An 11494-nucleotide genomic window follows, 5' to 3' on the forward strand; every position below is an offset into this window, starting at 1 on the left:
GCAGTGATGTGAATCCTAGGATGCCCTTAGCTTGCCTCCTCTGAAATATATAAGGAGCAGCTTGATGTCTTAAGATTTTATTGTACTTCACCTTAGAGGAATAAACTGGCTGGGAGGTGGCCAGAAAATTCCCTCAGAAAAACTGAGAGAAACTTACTAGAATCATGCAATATTCTGAATTGGAAGGGACCCACAAGGATCATCCAGTCCAGTCCCTGGCCCTGCCCAGGACACTACCACAATCCCAGCCTGTGCATCCCTGGGAGCATTGTTCAAACACTCCTGGAGCTCTGGCAGCCTCGGAGCTGGGACCATTCCCTGGGGGAGCCTGTTTCAGTGGCTTAGTGGCTTTTTTAGTAGCTTTCACTTAGTGGTTTTTCCTGCAGTATCTGTTCTCTGGATTGCAGGGTCAAGGCCCCAGCCGCTGCAGAGCCTGGGAATGTTCAGCCAGGTGTAGCTGACACTTTTCTTTCTCCTTTTCTTTGAATGCAGAATCTGAAGAGGAGGTCCAGGATGTCCATGAACACTCAGTTTAATAAAACACTGGCCTGTTTGCTCGCTGGGAGTTGGAGTGGACACAGATGTTGATGGAGCTGCTCGCATGTGGCTCTGCCCAGCCCTGCCCTGCTGAGACACAGACTGGCAAGAGCAATGGGCTCCTGACATGTCCCCACGGCCCAACAGTGACACAGACAGAGCCCTGCTCTCTGGGCTGTCTCCTCTGGAGGCACAGGCAGCCCCTCGTCATCCCGTGGCACCGCTCCGAGCTGGGCAGGGCTCCCAGGGAGAGCTCACCGAGTGAGTGCAAGCTGCTATTTTGGCATGTTCATGCCACAGAAGGTTTTGCTAAACACTGCAAAAATAAACAAGCCTTCAAGACCAAAAGCTGCAGAAATTACTTTCTGTGGCCTGGTAGCTCCTGACTTCATTTCCTCACTTAGGTCAAAAGCCAGATTTCTTCAATTAACTTTTCCATGCTTATTTCAGACACAGGAACAAGCTGTTCTCCATCTCACCGCTCACAGGGCTGCCCTGCAAGGTGCTGCTTCTGACTTCAGTGGAAACCAAGAGCTCTCATCATTTTTGGTCACCTCAGTGTCCCTCAGCTCACACCGTCTTGGCCACTGACTGTTTGCCAGCAGCAGGAGAGGGGAGGACACAGGGACATCAGCATTTCTGGGAAGGAGCTGGGTCAGACTCTTTCCATTGCAAAGAATCCACCCTCTCATCTGGCGATGTGAACAAAGTCTCTCACTCACCCCCTAACTCCTCCATCTACTCTCAAATAGGTGTCATGGCCTGTTAAGAGCATATTTCAAACATATCTTAGATGTCCCCGTCACAGGAGTCATACAAAATCCTGGACTTCATGTGGTTCCTGCTTCTCTCCTTCCTCTCATTGCCCCAAGACACAGCAAAAATTCCCATCAAAAGCCTCCATAATAAATGCAGAGCAGAGCCCTATCCATCACCCAGCCTTAACTTCATATTCTGAGACTCCTGAAATCCTTCAAAAGGATTTTTCTGTCTTTTCCAACATTTTGATGATGCAGGGATAAAACCTGGGAAGTCATCAGGCTCTAGTTTATTACGTTCCCCCTCCCCCCCATTTATGAATATTTTGGGTTTTTCTGAATATCACTAGTTCTTATTTCCTACATCTCATGATTTGCAGACATTCAAGCAAAATGAAACCTGCCAAATTCAAAACATACAGAGCCCATACAGCTTTCAAACAGCAGAGAATTCCCGTCAGGTTCATTGCACTAAATGATCAGTCAGGCCAAAGAATCAGCCAGATTCCCATGTGAAGTGCACATGTCTGTGGCACCAAGTGCTCCTTGCACAAGGAAGCATTGGTGAGGATACAACACTGGAACTAAAGATAACTCTTAACAATTTGAAACTTGATGTAGGGACAGACTTTCCCATCTGCTCAGTAAAGCTTCCCGTGTCTTCCTTTGAAGCAGCAGCTTCTCAAGAGAGTGCTCTGGTGATGCAGTCCCAGTTCAGGATAATCCTCTGCCTTCCTTTGTTGGTGGGAAAGGTTTTTACAGGGTTTGCTGCCCTTAATCCTCGAAAAAGGCATCTTTGTCCCAGCTGCTAATCAGTCCCTGACAGTCAAGTGATCAGCCAACAGCACTGTTTTAAACCCAACATTATTCCCTAGTAGTGCTCATTCCTTGTCTCCTTGTGACCAGGCCCCTGTGGGACCTTTCAGTCTAGGGAAGAGCTGAATTTCCTTCATCAAAGAACCCAGCAGAATTACATTCAGACCTTTCCAGGCTCTTCTTTGTCCTACAGCGCAAGCAGAAGACACAAGCTCAGAATTCTCCTGTGCAGGGAAGTCAGTCTTAAACTAGAGGAAAAACCCAGGAGTGGGTCTGGATTCACCCCATTTGGCTTCTTGTGCTCCTGTTCTGTGGCTTGTCTGAACCAGCTCCCTCTATCTTTGACCATTCTGGAGGGCTCAGAGGCTTAACAGAGGGGGAAAGTCATGAAGTCAGGGTGCTCCCACTGCTTTTTTTAGGAGTCAGGAAGGCAGAGAGCCTCCAGGGATGCATTTCTCTGCTCAAAAGAACAAGTGGAGCTCTAAAGTCCTCTCTTTCCCTCCTTATCCCTAACAGAAGAGGAGATTCCTGAATTTGTGAGCCACAAGCTTCTTTGGGAAAGCTGCACCCTCTCCACTCCCCGCTGCAGTATTACCAGGCTGCCAGGGCAGCGCCTGCTTCCAGGTGTCTCCCTTGCCCGACCTTATGCTGCTGCTCCTGTTCACGTAGGAAATGCTGGAGTGCAGGTCTGCCTCCGTGGGGGCTCAGCGGGAGGAGAGGGAGGAACTGTCTGGGAACTTGAGTTTGAAAGATCCTCTTCAGTACATGTATGACTGTCCCTGCCTGCCTGGAAGGGAAGAAGCAGTATCAGAGAAAATAGGGAATGGTTCCTCACAGTCTTTTACCTCTTGCTTCTGGGTGATGCTTTTGAGGGCTCAGTGCCTGTGGGCTCCACCGTGGAGTTTCTCCAGCCTTCCTGCAGTGATGCAGAGCTTATTTTGCTTCTTTGCATCCCAAGTCACAGCCAAAAACTGATGGAAGCCAGAGCTTCCCAACTCCCTCTATGAAAACTGAAGGCCCAGTCCTTCTGCTGGGACTCCCTTCCCAAGAGGTCCCACCCCCTGAACTGGGCATATGGTCGGGCTGGCTGGATATCTCCCTGCTGCACAAATCCTTCAGATCCTTCGGAAATGTGAATATCGGTTCGTTTTGTTGTTGCTTTTTGGGGTTTTGTTTTGTTTTGTTTTGTTGTGGGTTGTTTGTTTGTTTGTTTGGTGGTTTTTTGTTTTTGGTTTGGTTTTTTTTTTTGTTTGGTTTGGTTTGGTTTGGTTCTTTTTTGTTTTGTTTTGTTTTTTTTTGGTTTTTGTTTTTGTTTTTTTGGGTTTGGTTTTTTTTGTTTGTTTTTTTTTGTTTGGTTGGTTGGTTGATTGGTTTTTTTTCTGTTGTTGTTGTTGTTGTTTTTCTGAGTCTATCCTGGCTCTCGGGGTTTGGGAATAAATTATGACCCAGAAAAAAAAAAAGATCACACGCGGGGAAAAAAAAAAGAATACATTTTATATATATGCAAAACTGTGTATTTATGTCCGATAAACACAAAGGTGTGTGAATAAGCTGATGTGCTCAGAAATATATTTATTTACTAATATATTTATCCATGTACTGGTCTGCTGCCTGCGTTTGTTCTTTGTGCGGGGGGCTGCGCTCGGGCCCGACCCGGCCGTGACACAAACCCCGCCCGGAGCCGGGGCGGATCCCGGGCTGGGCCGAGCTCGGAGCCGGGCCCGTTCCGGGGCGGGGCCGGGGCCGCTGCGCAGCCGCAGAATGGGACCGGGCAGCGATGGCCGCGATCTCGCTGGAGACCGTCCCCAAGGACCTGCGGCACCTGCGGGCTTGCCTGCTCTGCTCCCTCGTCAAGGTGGGACCGGGAAGGGGACAGGGACAGGGGCCGGCACAGGGATTGCTCCCCGCCGGCTCCGGACCTTGCTCCGCCCGGGTTAAGCCTTGCAGCCCCTACCGGGCCCTTTTTTCCGGCCCCGGCACTCCCTGTCCCATCCCCGTCACGTCGGCTCCGGCCCCGGGCCTTCCCTGCGCCGGCTCTTATTTCCTTTCGGCCCCGGCCCGAGCCTTTCTGCCCTTCCCGGCCCTTTCCCCGCCTGTTCTGGCCCTCCGTGTCCCGGCCCAGGCCCCCCTCCCCGGCCTGGACCTTCCTGGTGCTTCCCCCGCCTGGTCTGTCTCTCCGACCCCGGCCCGGCCTCCCCGCTCCTGCCACGGCCCTTCCCCGCCCGGGCCTCTCTGCAGCCCCTGGGCGATTCCTCTCCGCCCCGGCCGTGGCCCTGAACCCTCCTTCCCGGGGTTCCCTCCCTTTCCCCGGCCCCGTGGCCACTCGGCTCCCGGCTGGTCCCGGTCTCCGACACCCGTGTTCGCTTAGACCATCGACCAGTTCGAGTATGATGGCTGTGACAACTGCGAGACATATCTGCAGATGAAGGGCAACCGCGAGATGGTCTATGACTGCACCAGCTCCTCCTTTGATGGGTGAGTGGGGTGGGCCTGGCCGCGGTCCCCCAGGAGCCTGGGGACACCCAAGTGGCACTGTGGGGTCACCCAGCCAGGAGACATCCCCTTACTGCCATCCCTCCTGCAGGATCATCACCATGATGAGCCCTGAGGACAGCTGGGTCTCCAAGTGGCAGCGGATCAGTGAGTAATTTGGGAGCTGGAGATCCCTTCTCTACAAACCCTTCTCAGGGGCAGTGGGAACTGCTGCTTGGAGTGGAACTTGGGTTTGGGAACTTGGAACTGCTGGAAGGAGTTCTGCTCAGCCTGTGAGGGAACATCTGCACAGGTTGAGGATTTCCACTTGGCTGCTCCGTGTGGGGTAACTTGGGGTTTTATTTCTTGCAGGTACCTTCAAGCCAGGTGTCTATGCAGTGTCTGTGACCGGCCGCCTGCCCCAAGGTACCTGTGTGATGGAGTCAGGGTTTGGGGCTCTGAACACTGCATAGGGAACATGCCATGTGGGTGATGGGATCAGCAAAGGTGACTGCAAGGAGGTGCTGGACTAGAGACGGAGTTTTAGGGTTCAGCACTGCACCTGCCAGAAGTTTATATTGTAAGCTGCTGACTAAAGCCTGGTTATCAGAGGCATAAACTGGGATTAATTAGTGATTCTGGAAAGTGGGCACATCTCAAACCATTCAGCTCCAGGATAACATGGAGTTTTGTTTATAAAAAAGGTTTTTGCAGAATGGGGTGCTGTTGTGGCAATCCCAATGAGCAGACCCCTCCCCCTGCGCTAAGGTCTTATGCCATGGTGATTTGTGTGTTTACAAATGGAATAGAGGGTGCAGAGGATTTGCTTCATCTCTGGAATGCAGAAAGGGCATTATCCATCCAGCTGAGTTCCTGCCCAATATGTAGTCCCAGAGTAGACTCCTAACCCAGGAGTGAATCCCAAACCCCTGGGGTGAAAGCCATGCCTGTGTCTGGAACCCCAGGTTTCTTATTTCTGACTGAGCTCTGCATTGGGAAGAAGCTGGAAACATCATGAGGCCGGAAGCTGAGGCCTTCTGACACAGCCCAGGCACATCGGAAATACCCGGCGCTAGGGTTTAAATGGGATATCAGGGAAAGGTTCTTTCCCCAGAGGATGGTGGGGCACTGCACAGGCTCCCCAGGGGATGGTCCCAGCCCTGAGGCTGGCAGAGCTCCAGGAGCGTTTGCACACTGCTCCCAGGCATGAACAGGGTGGGATTGTTGGGGTGTCTGTGCAGGGCTCGGGACTGGACTCCCATGATCCTTATCCCTCTCTTCCAACTCAGGATATTCCATGATTCTGTGAAATGTAGGTGATTGTCCAGTTCTATGTGACAGAACCACCAGATGTTCCCAGGGCTCCTCATTCCAGGAGAAGACTGAAATGTGTTTGTCTCCTGGCTGCAGGGATCGTCCGAGAGCTGAAGAGCCGTGGCGTGGCCTACAAGTCTCGGGACACAGCCATAAAAACTTGAAGGGCCCTTGTGCTGCCTGGAGATCCCAGTGCTGCATGGAAGAAGCTGTGGGCACTGCTCCAAAACCTCTGAGCTTTATCCTGTAGGGAAGTGGGGCTGGACTTGGGGTGTGCTGGCTCAGCTCCCCTCGCTCAGTACCTCCGGACTCCTCCACACCACAGACCACAGACATTTATCTGAGCCTTGACAGGGGGGAGGGTATGAGTAGAGCTGGGAAAAGGTGTTTAATCATTATGCCCAAGCTTTTTTACAATTGGTGTGGGAAAGAGGGGATTTGGGAAATAGCTGTGTAAATAGTTCAATAAAACCCACTGGCTCGTCAGGGCTGGGTCCAGCTGTCACTCTGTTACTGGTTTCACCCCGTGCCTGTGCCACACTGCAGAGCCTGTGATTGTCACTGCTTGTGCCATGGGCCACATTCCTGCCTTGAGAACGAGATCCTGCCCTGGCTGCACGAGGTGTCCTTCCATGTGGGAGGCCTGCAGCTGCCAGCTGGATGGAGCAGAGACAGTGATGGCCAGTGCTTCCTGTGGAGTTGGTTACATGGAGGTCACGGAGCCCTGGGCCTGCAGGTCCTGTACAAGGGACAGGTAGCAGGATGGAGCTTCCAGGACCATCCACTGGCTGTTGCTGGGCTCCAGGGCAGGCCGAGCAGGACAAGCCGGTTGCTTGGTGTGGTTGGGAGGCAGCACCCGGCCTTGCACACAGGCAGGGGGGACAAGCAAGGGTGGAAACACCCACCCAGCCTATTCTGCAGATATGACTGTTACAAGTGTCAGTTTAGTGTCTCTAACACTTGAACTCCTGAGGGATTTGGCCTTCTTGAATTACTTTGTTTCAGTTCTGCAGCACCCATTGATCAAGAAAGGCCGAGTCCTCAATCAGCTCTGTGAAATAAGCTTTTTTTTTTTTTTTTTTTTCCTGAGATAATCCTGGAGCTGGAAAGCTCAAGTTTTGTTTTCTGGAGCCAAGTAATGGAAAACCAGTAGAGCCTGAAAATTGCACTTGGTCTGGGATGAAAGCAGCTGCAGCGCAGGGAATGCAGGACTGGTTGAGGAGTCACACTGGCAGGCGTGCAGAGGTGATGCCCTCCCTGCACTGCTCTAGCTGGTAGAGTTGGCCATGAGAAATGAGTCCTAGGTGCCCCAGGTCAGACAGAGCATGGCCTTCTGCAGAGATCTGGAGCATAAATGTGGTGAGAGAAGCCTGGAGAACAGGGAAGCTGGAGAGGAAGGTGCTTTAAGCCACCTTTTGCATGGGCCCTTGCAGATGTGGTGCTGAAGTAATGAGTACTTGCTCAGGGCAGACCAGGGTCAAGTCAAGTCCTTGCTGGGCTCTGAGCTCCAGCAAATATCTCCAGGTGCAGGTCACCTTTTGTGGAAAGAGGTGAGAGCACATCAGCCCCTCGTCTGGGGGTTGGACTCTCTTCTTGGGTACAGGGAGCAGCAGGTTCGGTTCTGCAGTCAAAAGGGGAGTTGACCATGACTTTTGCACATCTCTGGTGAAATCAAAGCCCTTGAGTTGACTGGTGAATCATCCTTCAGGCTTGCTGGGTTGCAGTCTGGGCAGAAGATGGACCTTGGGAATTCCCAGCAGGCCAGTGGGACAAGAGGTGTGACTGTCCCAGCAGCCCAGGGCCTGCCTCTGCAGGATGCTCAGGTTTAGGCATTCTGGGCATGCACCTCTGGGCTCTGGAGGGCAATTTTGGCCCAGCTGTGCCGTGAGTGGCACAGGGTAACCTGGGATGCCCCCAGATGCATTCATCCCCTGTGGAATGGTCTGGGAAAGCTGCAGCCATGGGCTGTCTGGCTGTCTGGACAGCCTGACACGTTCAGGATGGAAGGGGGCAAGGAGGATGAGGTGGGTGGCTCTTTCTCCAGCTGGCTGGAAACGGGTTTGGGGAGCAAGAGTTTGGCTCCAGCCAGGCTGGGAGGATGCTGGATGACAGATCCACCCCCCCTGCCATGCCCAGCCCGGGGCGCCTCACGCTGGCAGTGCCACGGGGTGGCAGCACGGCCTTGCGCTGGGGCTGGGGAACTGCTGGAGACCGACTGAGGCACAAGCTCCATTTTCTGCTGTTGCACAGCACCTTTCAATCCAACTGCCTTCCCCTGGCTGCAGGGAATGACCATGCTGGAGCCACATCAGGACCCAAGACCCTTGTCCCCTGGCTCGTGATGCAAAGGAGGTGGCGAGAGGGCTCTGCACAGGACCCTGAGCAGGATGGGCTTGTTTGGCTGGGGTTGCTGTGGGGCTGAGGCTCTGTGGTTCTCATCTCCCTTCCTGGGAAGTTGCAGTCACTGCTCAGGGCTGGGAACTTTGCTTAAGGAAATTGTCCCCAGAGAGTAGTGTGCACTGTCGCTGTGCCTCTCGGGGAAACTGAGGGGGTTTGGAAACCCGGCAGAGACCTCACCCCTTGCTAGAAGTCCAAAGGCTCCAGGATATGTGGAGGTAAGACTGGCCGGAGCTGCAGTGCCGATGCAAAGGAGCCACCACAGTGAGGAAAATGAAGGTGGTGGTCCTCGAAAGCTGCACCTCCTGTGCCTGTAGCGCTTCCTAGAACGCGGTGCCTCTCACTAAGCTGGCCCCCGAGCCCATTCCCTGCGAGCTCCCTCGCCGCCCACGCCGGGCCCGCAGCTCAAACCGCGCAGCCCCGGTGATCCTCCGCTCCCGCAAGGCTCCCAAAAGAGCCCTTCAGTGAGAGTCCAGCCCCGGAGCTGTCTGGGGTGCGTACGAGCAAAAAAGCAAACGATGCGGAGCTTTATTGGCTGCAAAAAGTAGGGCAGGGAGCTCTCACGTTGAAGAAACTGGAGGAAAAATGTGCGGCAGCAGCCGGAGTGGGAATCGGGAGAGAGAAGCGTCAGCGGGCTGGGAGCTGAGTCAGGAGAGCTCCTCCCCCTGCACCAAATGACGCTCGAATGTTTCAGCCAGGCCCGAAAATGCTGCAGGTTTGGCACCTCGAGCAGCCTGGCAGCGCTGGGCGGCAGGGCCAGGGCAGGAAACACGAGCCAGTGGATTTTCGTGCGGGTTTTGAGAACCGATACCCCGGCGCTCCCTGCGGACGAGAAAAGCGACTTTCCAAACCGCAGAGCCCTCGGTGCCTGTGCAGAGGCAGCTGCCGGGAAATGCCGTCCCCACCTGCGGGGGCCCCTCCGGCGCTGCCCGGGGACAGCGACCTGCCCACACCGGGGGCCCCGGCCTCTCTGGGACGTGTTCGAGAGCACATCGGCCCCTGCCCAGGGGCCGAGGCAGGGCCACCCCCACTTCTGCCCCTGGGGCTGCACTGTGCCTGGGACATTGAGGTGTTGCCGGCGCTGGTAACAGCATCATGGAGCCATGGAATGGTTTGGGCTGGAAGGAACTTTAAAGACCGTCTTGTTCCCTACTTTGCCATCGGCAGGGACACCTCCCACTGTCCCAGGCTGCTCCCAGCCCTGTCCAGCCTGGCCTTGGGCACTGCCAGGGATCCAGGGGCAGCCCCAGCTGCTCTGGGCACCCTGTGCCAGGGCCTGCCCACCCTGCCAGGGAACAATTCCTAATTCCCAACGTCCTATCTAACCCAGGCCTTTGTAAATTGTCTCTCTTCATCTCTCCTGTAATTTCTCTTCAGGTACTGGAAAGCCATAGTTAGGTCACCCTGAAGCTTCTTTTTCCATGCTGAACAATTCCAATTCTCTTGCCTTTCCTGATAGGACAGGTGCTCCTACTCTCTGAGAATCAGTCCTGCTTCACTCTAAATGCACTTTCACCTTCTTCACTGGCTCCCAGTGTGGACTTGGACTTTCCCAGGTGCCTTTTGGCCACCCTGTGTGCTTGGGGGAACTGGATACCTCAGGGATGTGGAAACCCCTGAGGACAGATGGGGGAAGCCCCAAACAGACCCAGTTTAAGACTGTGTTCCTTGGAAACTGGCTGAGGAGACCTTGGCAGGTGGAGGTGATAGGGAAGATGACCTGAGTTGTCCTGGCACCTGGAGTGAAATGCTGCTGTGGTGAGGATGGCAAAGCCTGGGCATGCCAGGAATGGGTGCCCCATCCTGCCTGTCACCTCCATGTCGGGCACATGGGCAGAAGCCACCAAGGCCCCTGTGTCTGATGTGGGGAGAAGAGGCGCCCAGGGCCAGATCCAAGCAGCAGCAGGAGGGGAGCAGTTTTTTTAGAGGGGGAGGTGGGGAGGGGACAAGGTACAAGAGCTCTCAAAGCATGGCAGCAACAGGGCCCAGCTGCCATGTGCCTGTCCCAAGGGGACCCTGGTGCACTGGGATGGAGGCAGGGGGGCAAGGAACTGGGATGTGCTCCCTGCTGAGGGGATCTCTGAGGAAACAGGGAGCTCTGATGCATGATGGGTCCTCTGGGTGTTTTCCCCTCAGGAACTGTGGAGGAAGGAGGAGGCTCTGCCTTGTGAAGGGGAGAGACTGGTGCCTTCCTGACAGAGGCCTGCAAAGGGCACCTGGAAGTGGAACATCCACCCCTTGTGAGCTCAGGGCTGTCTGCAAAGAGACCTAAACTACTTCATGATGGATACACCGCCAAACCCACAGGTCTGCCCACTGAGTTGGGGTTCTGGAGTTTGGTGGGGAGTCCCAACCCTCCTCTAGACTGAGATCTTTCACCTCCCTGGCCAACTCCATCATGGGAAGGGAGATGCAGAGGGTTAGGAGGTGCAGACTGGAGTCTCAGCTTGGTAGTGGAGGTGGCTGGGGGTGCTGGGGACCCATTTCCTCAGGCCACATGGCAAAGTGACAATACAGCTGAAGTCCAAGGATGGCATCTCTGCATCCTCAGCTCTCCCAGACCTCCTGCTGCATCCCAGGTGGCACTTGTCCTTCCCTCCTCCTGGCCAGCTGCATGTCACCCAGGCTGGTGCTGCTGCTGGGCTGGAAGGGGCTTTTTCCTTCCAAGGGAATGGTCCTTCTGCACAGGCAGTTGCAGAAGAACCACTGAGTGCCCAAACAGAGCCATGGGACTTGGTTTGGGAAAGGACTTTGCACCTCTGGTCCCCAAACAGCCCAGGTGTGTGGTACAGGGCAACACATTGCAGGGGCTGCAGGATCCATCTCCTTGGCCAGGTGGGGGCTTTGGAACTGCATAGCTGGACTGGAAAGGTGCTGGAAAGGTGCCATCAATGCCAGCTTCGGGGAGATGCTTCCTGGCGGCCCTGACTGCCTGTCCCCCCTCCTCCATGTCTCACCCTCAGAGATGCTCAGCTATTCCTGCCCCTTGTCTTGGAGGGTCAAGGTCAAGGGACAGCAGGGTTTGTCAGCACAGAGCTCAGCCGTGCACCTCCTGAGCCCATCCTGCCCTGGGAAATCCACAGCCCAGCCTCGTGGTTCTCATCCCTCCTTCCCGGTATCCCTGCTGGGCTCTGTCCCAAGCATCCTCCATGCCAGGAAGAGGGGGAAGCAGGAGTTGCCCATGTGCAGCACCGGATGCT

The 11494-nt window shown here is 54.7% G+C and overlaps 2 protein-coding genes across 3 annotated transcripts in view; both read left to right on the forward strand.

Annotated features, from left to right (window-relative positions):
• The window catches only part of RNF43 (ring finger protein 43), a 60683-nt gene extending 57360 nt beyond the window's left edge, over positions 1 to 3323 (forward strand). Inside the window, exons 10-11 of one of the 2 annotated variants that reach the window (XR_004061283.1) lie at positions 493 to 798; positions 988 to 3323. Coding sequence is in view for 1 of the 2 variants with exons in the window: in XM_030962943.1 (XP_030818803.1) it covers positions 493 to 536 (44 nt within the window). In the remaining variant the exon portion in view is untranslated. Of the gene's footprint in view, positions 1 to 492 lie in introns of both variants that reach the window. The other variant, XM_030962943.1, reaches the window with a different exon arrangement.
• A 544-nt stretch (positions 3324 to 3867) lies between these two features.
• Positions 3868 to 6383, forward strand: SUPT4H1 (SPT4 homolog, DSIF elongation factor subunit). The gene is made up of 5 exons (XM_030962668.1): positions 3868 to 3966; positions 4480 to 4586; positions 4696 to 4751; positions 4956 to 5009; positions 5994 to 6383. Exons 1-5 carry the CDS (start codon positions 3889 to 3891, stop codon positions 6059 to 6061), a joined length of 363 nt encoding a protein of 120 aa, XP_030818528.1. The 5' UTR covers positions 3868 to 3888; the 3' UTR covers positions 6062 to 6383.
• Positions 6384 to 11494: the final 5111 nt, after the last annotated feature.

The sequence above is a fragment of the Camarhynchus parvulus genome, chromosome 19, assembly GCF_901933205.1.
Source record: "Camarhynchus parvulus chromosome 19, STF_HiC, whole genome shotgun sequence".
Lineage (NCBI taxonomy): Eukaryota > Metazoa > Chordata > Aves > Passeriformes > Thraupidae > Camarhynchus > Camarhynchus parvulus.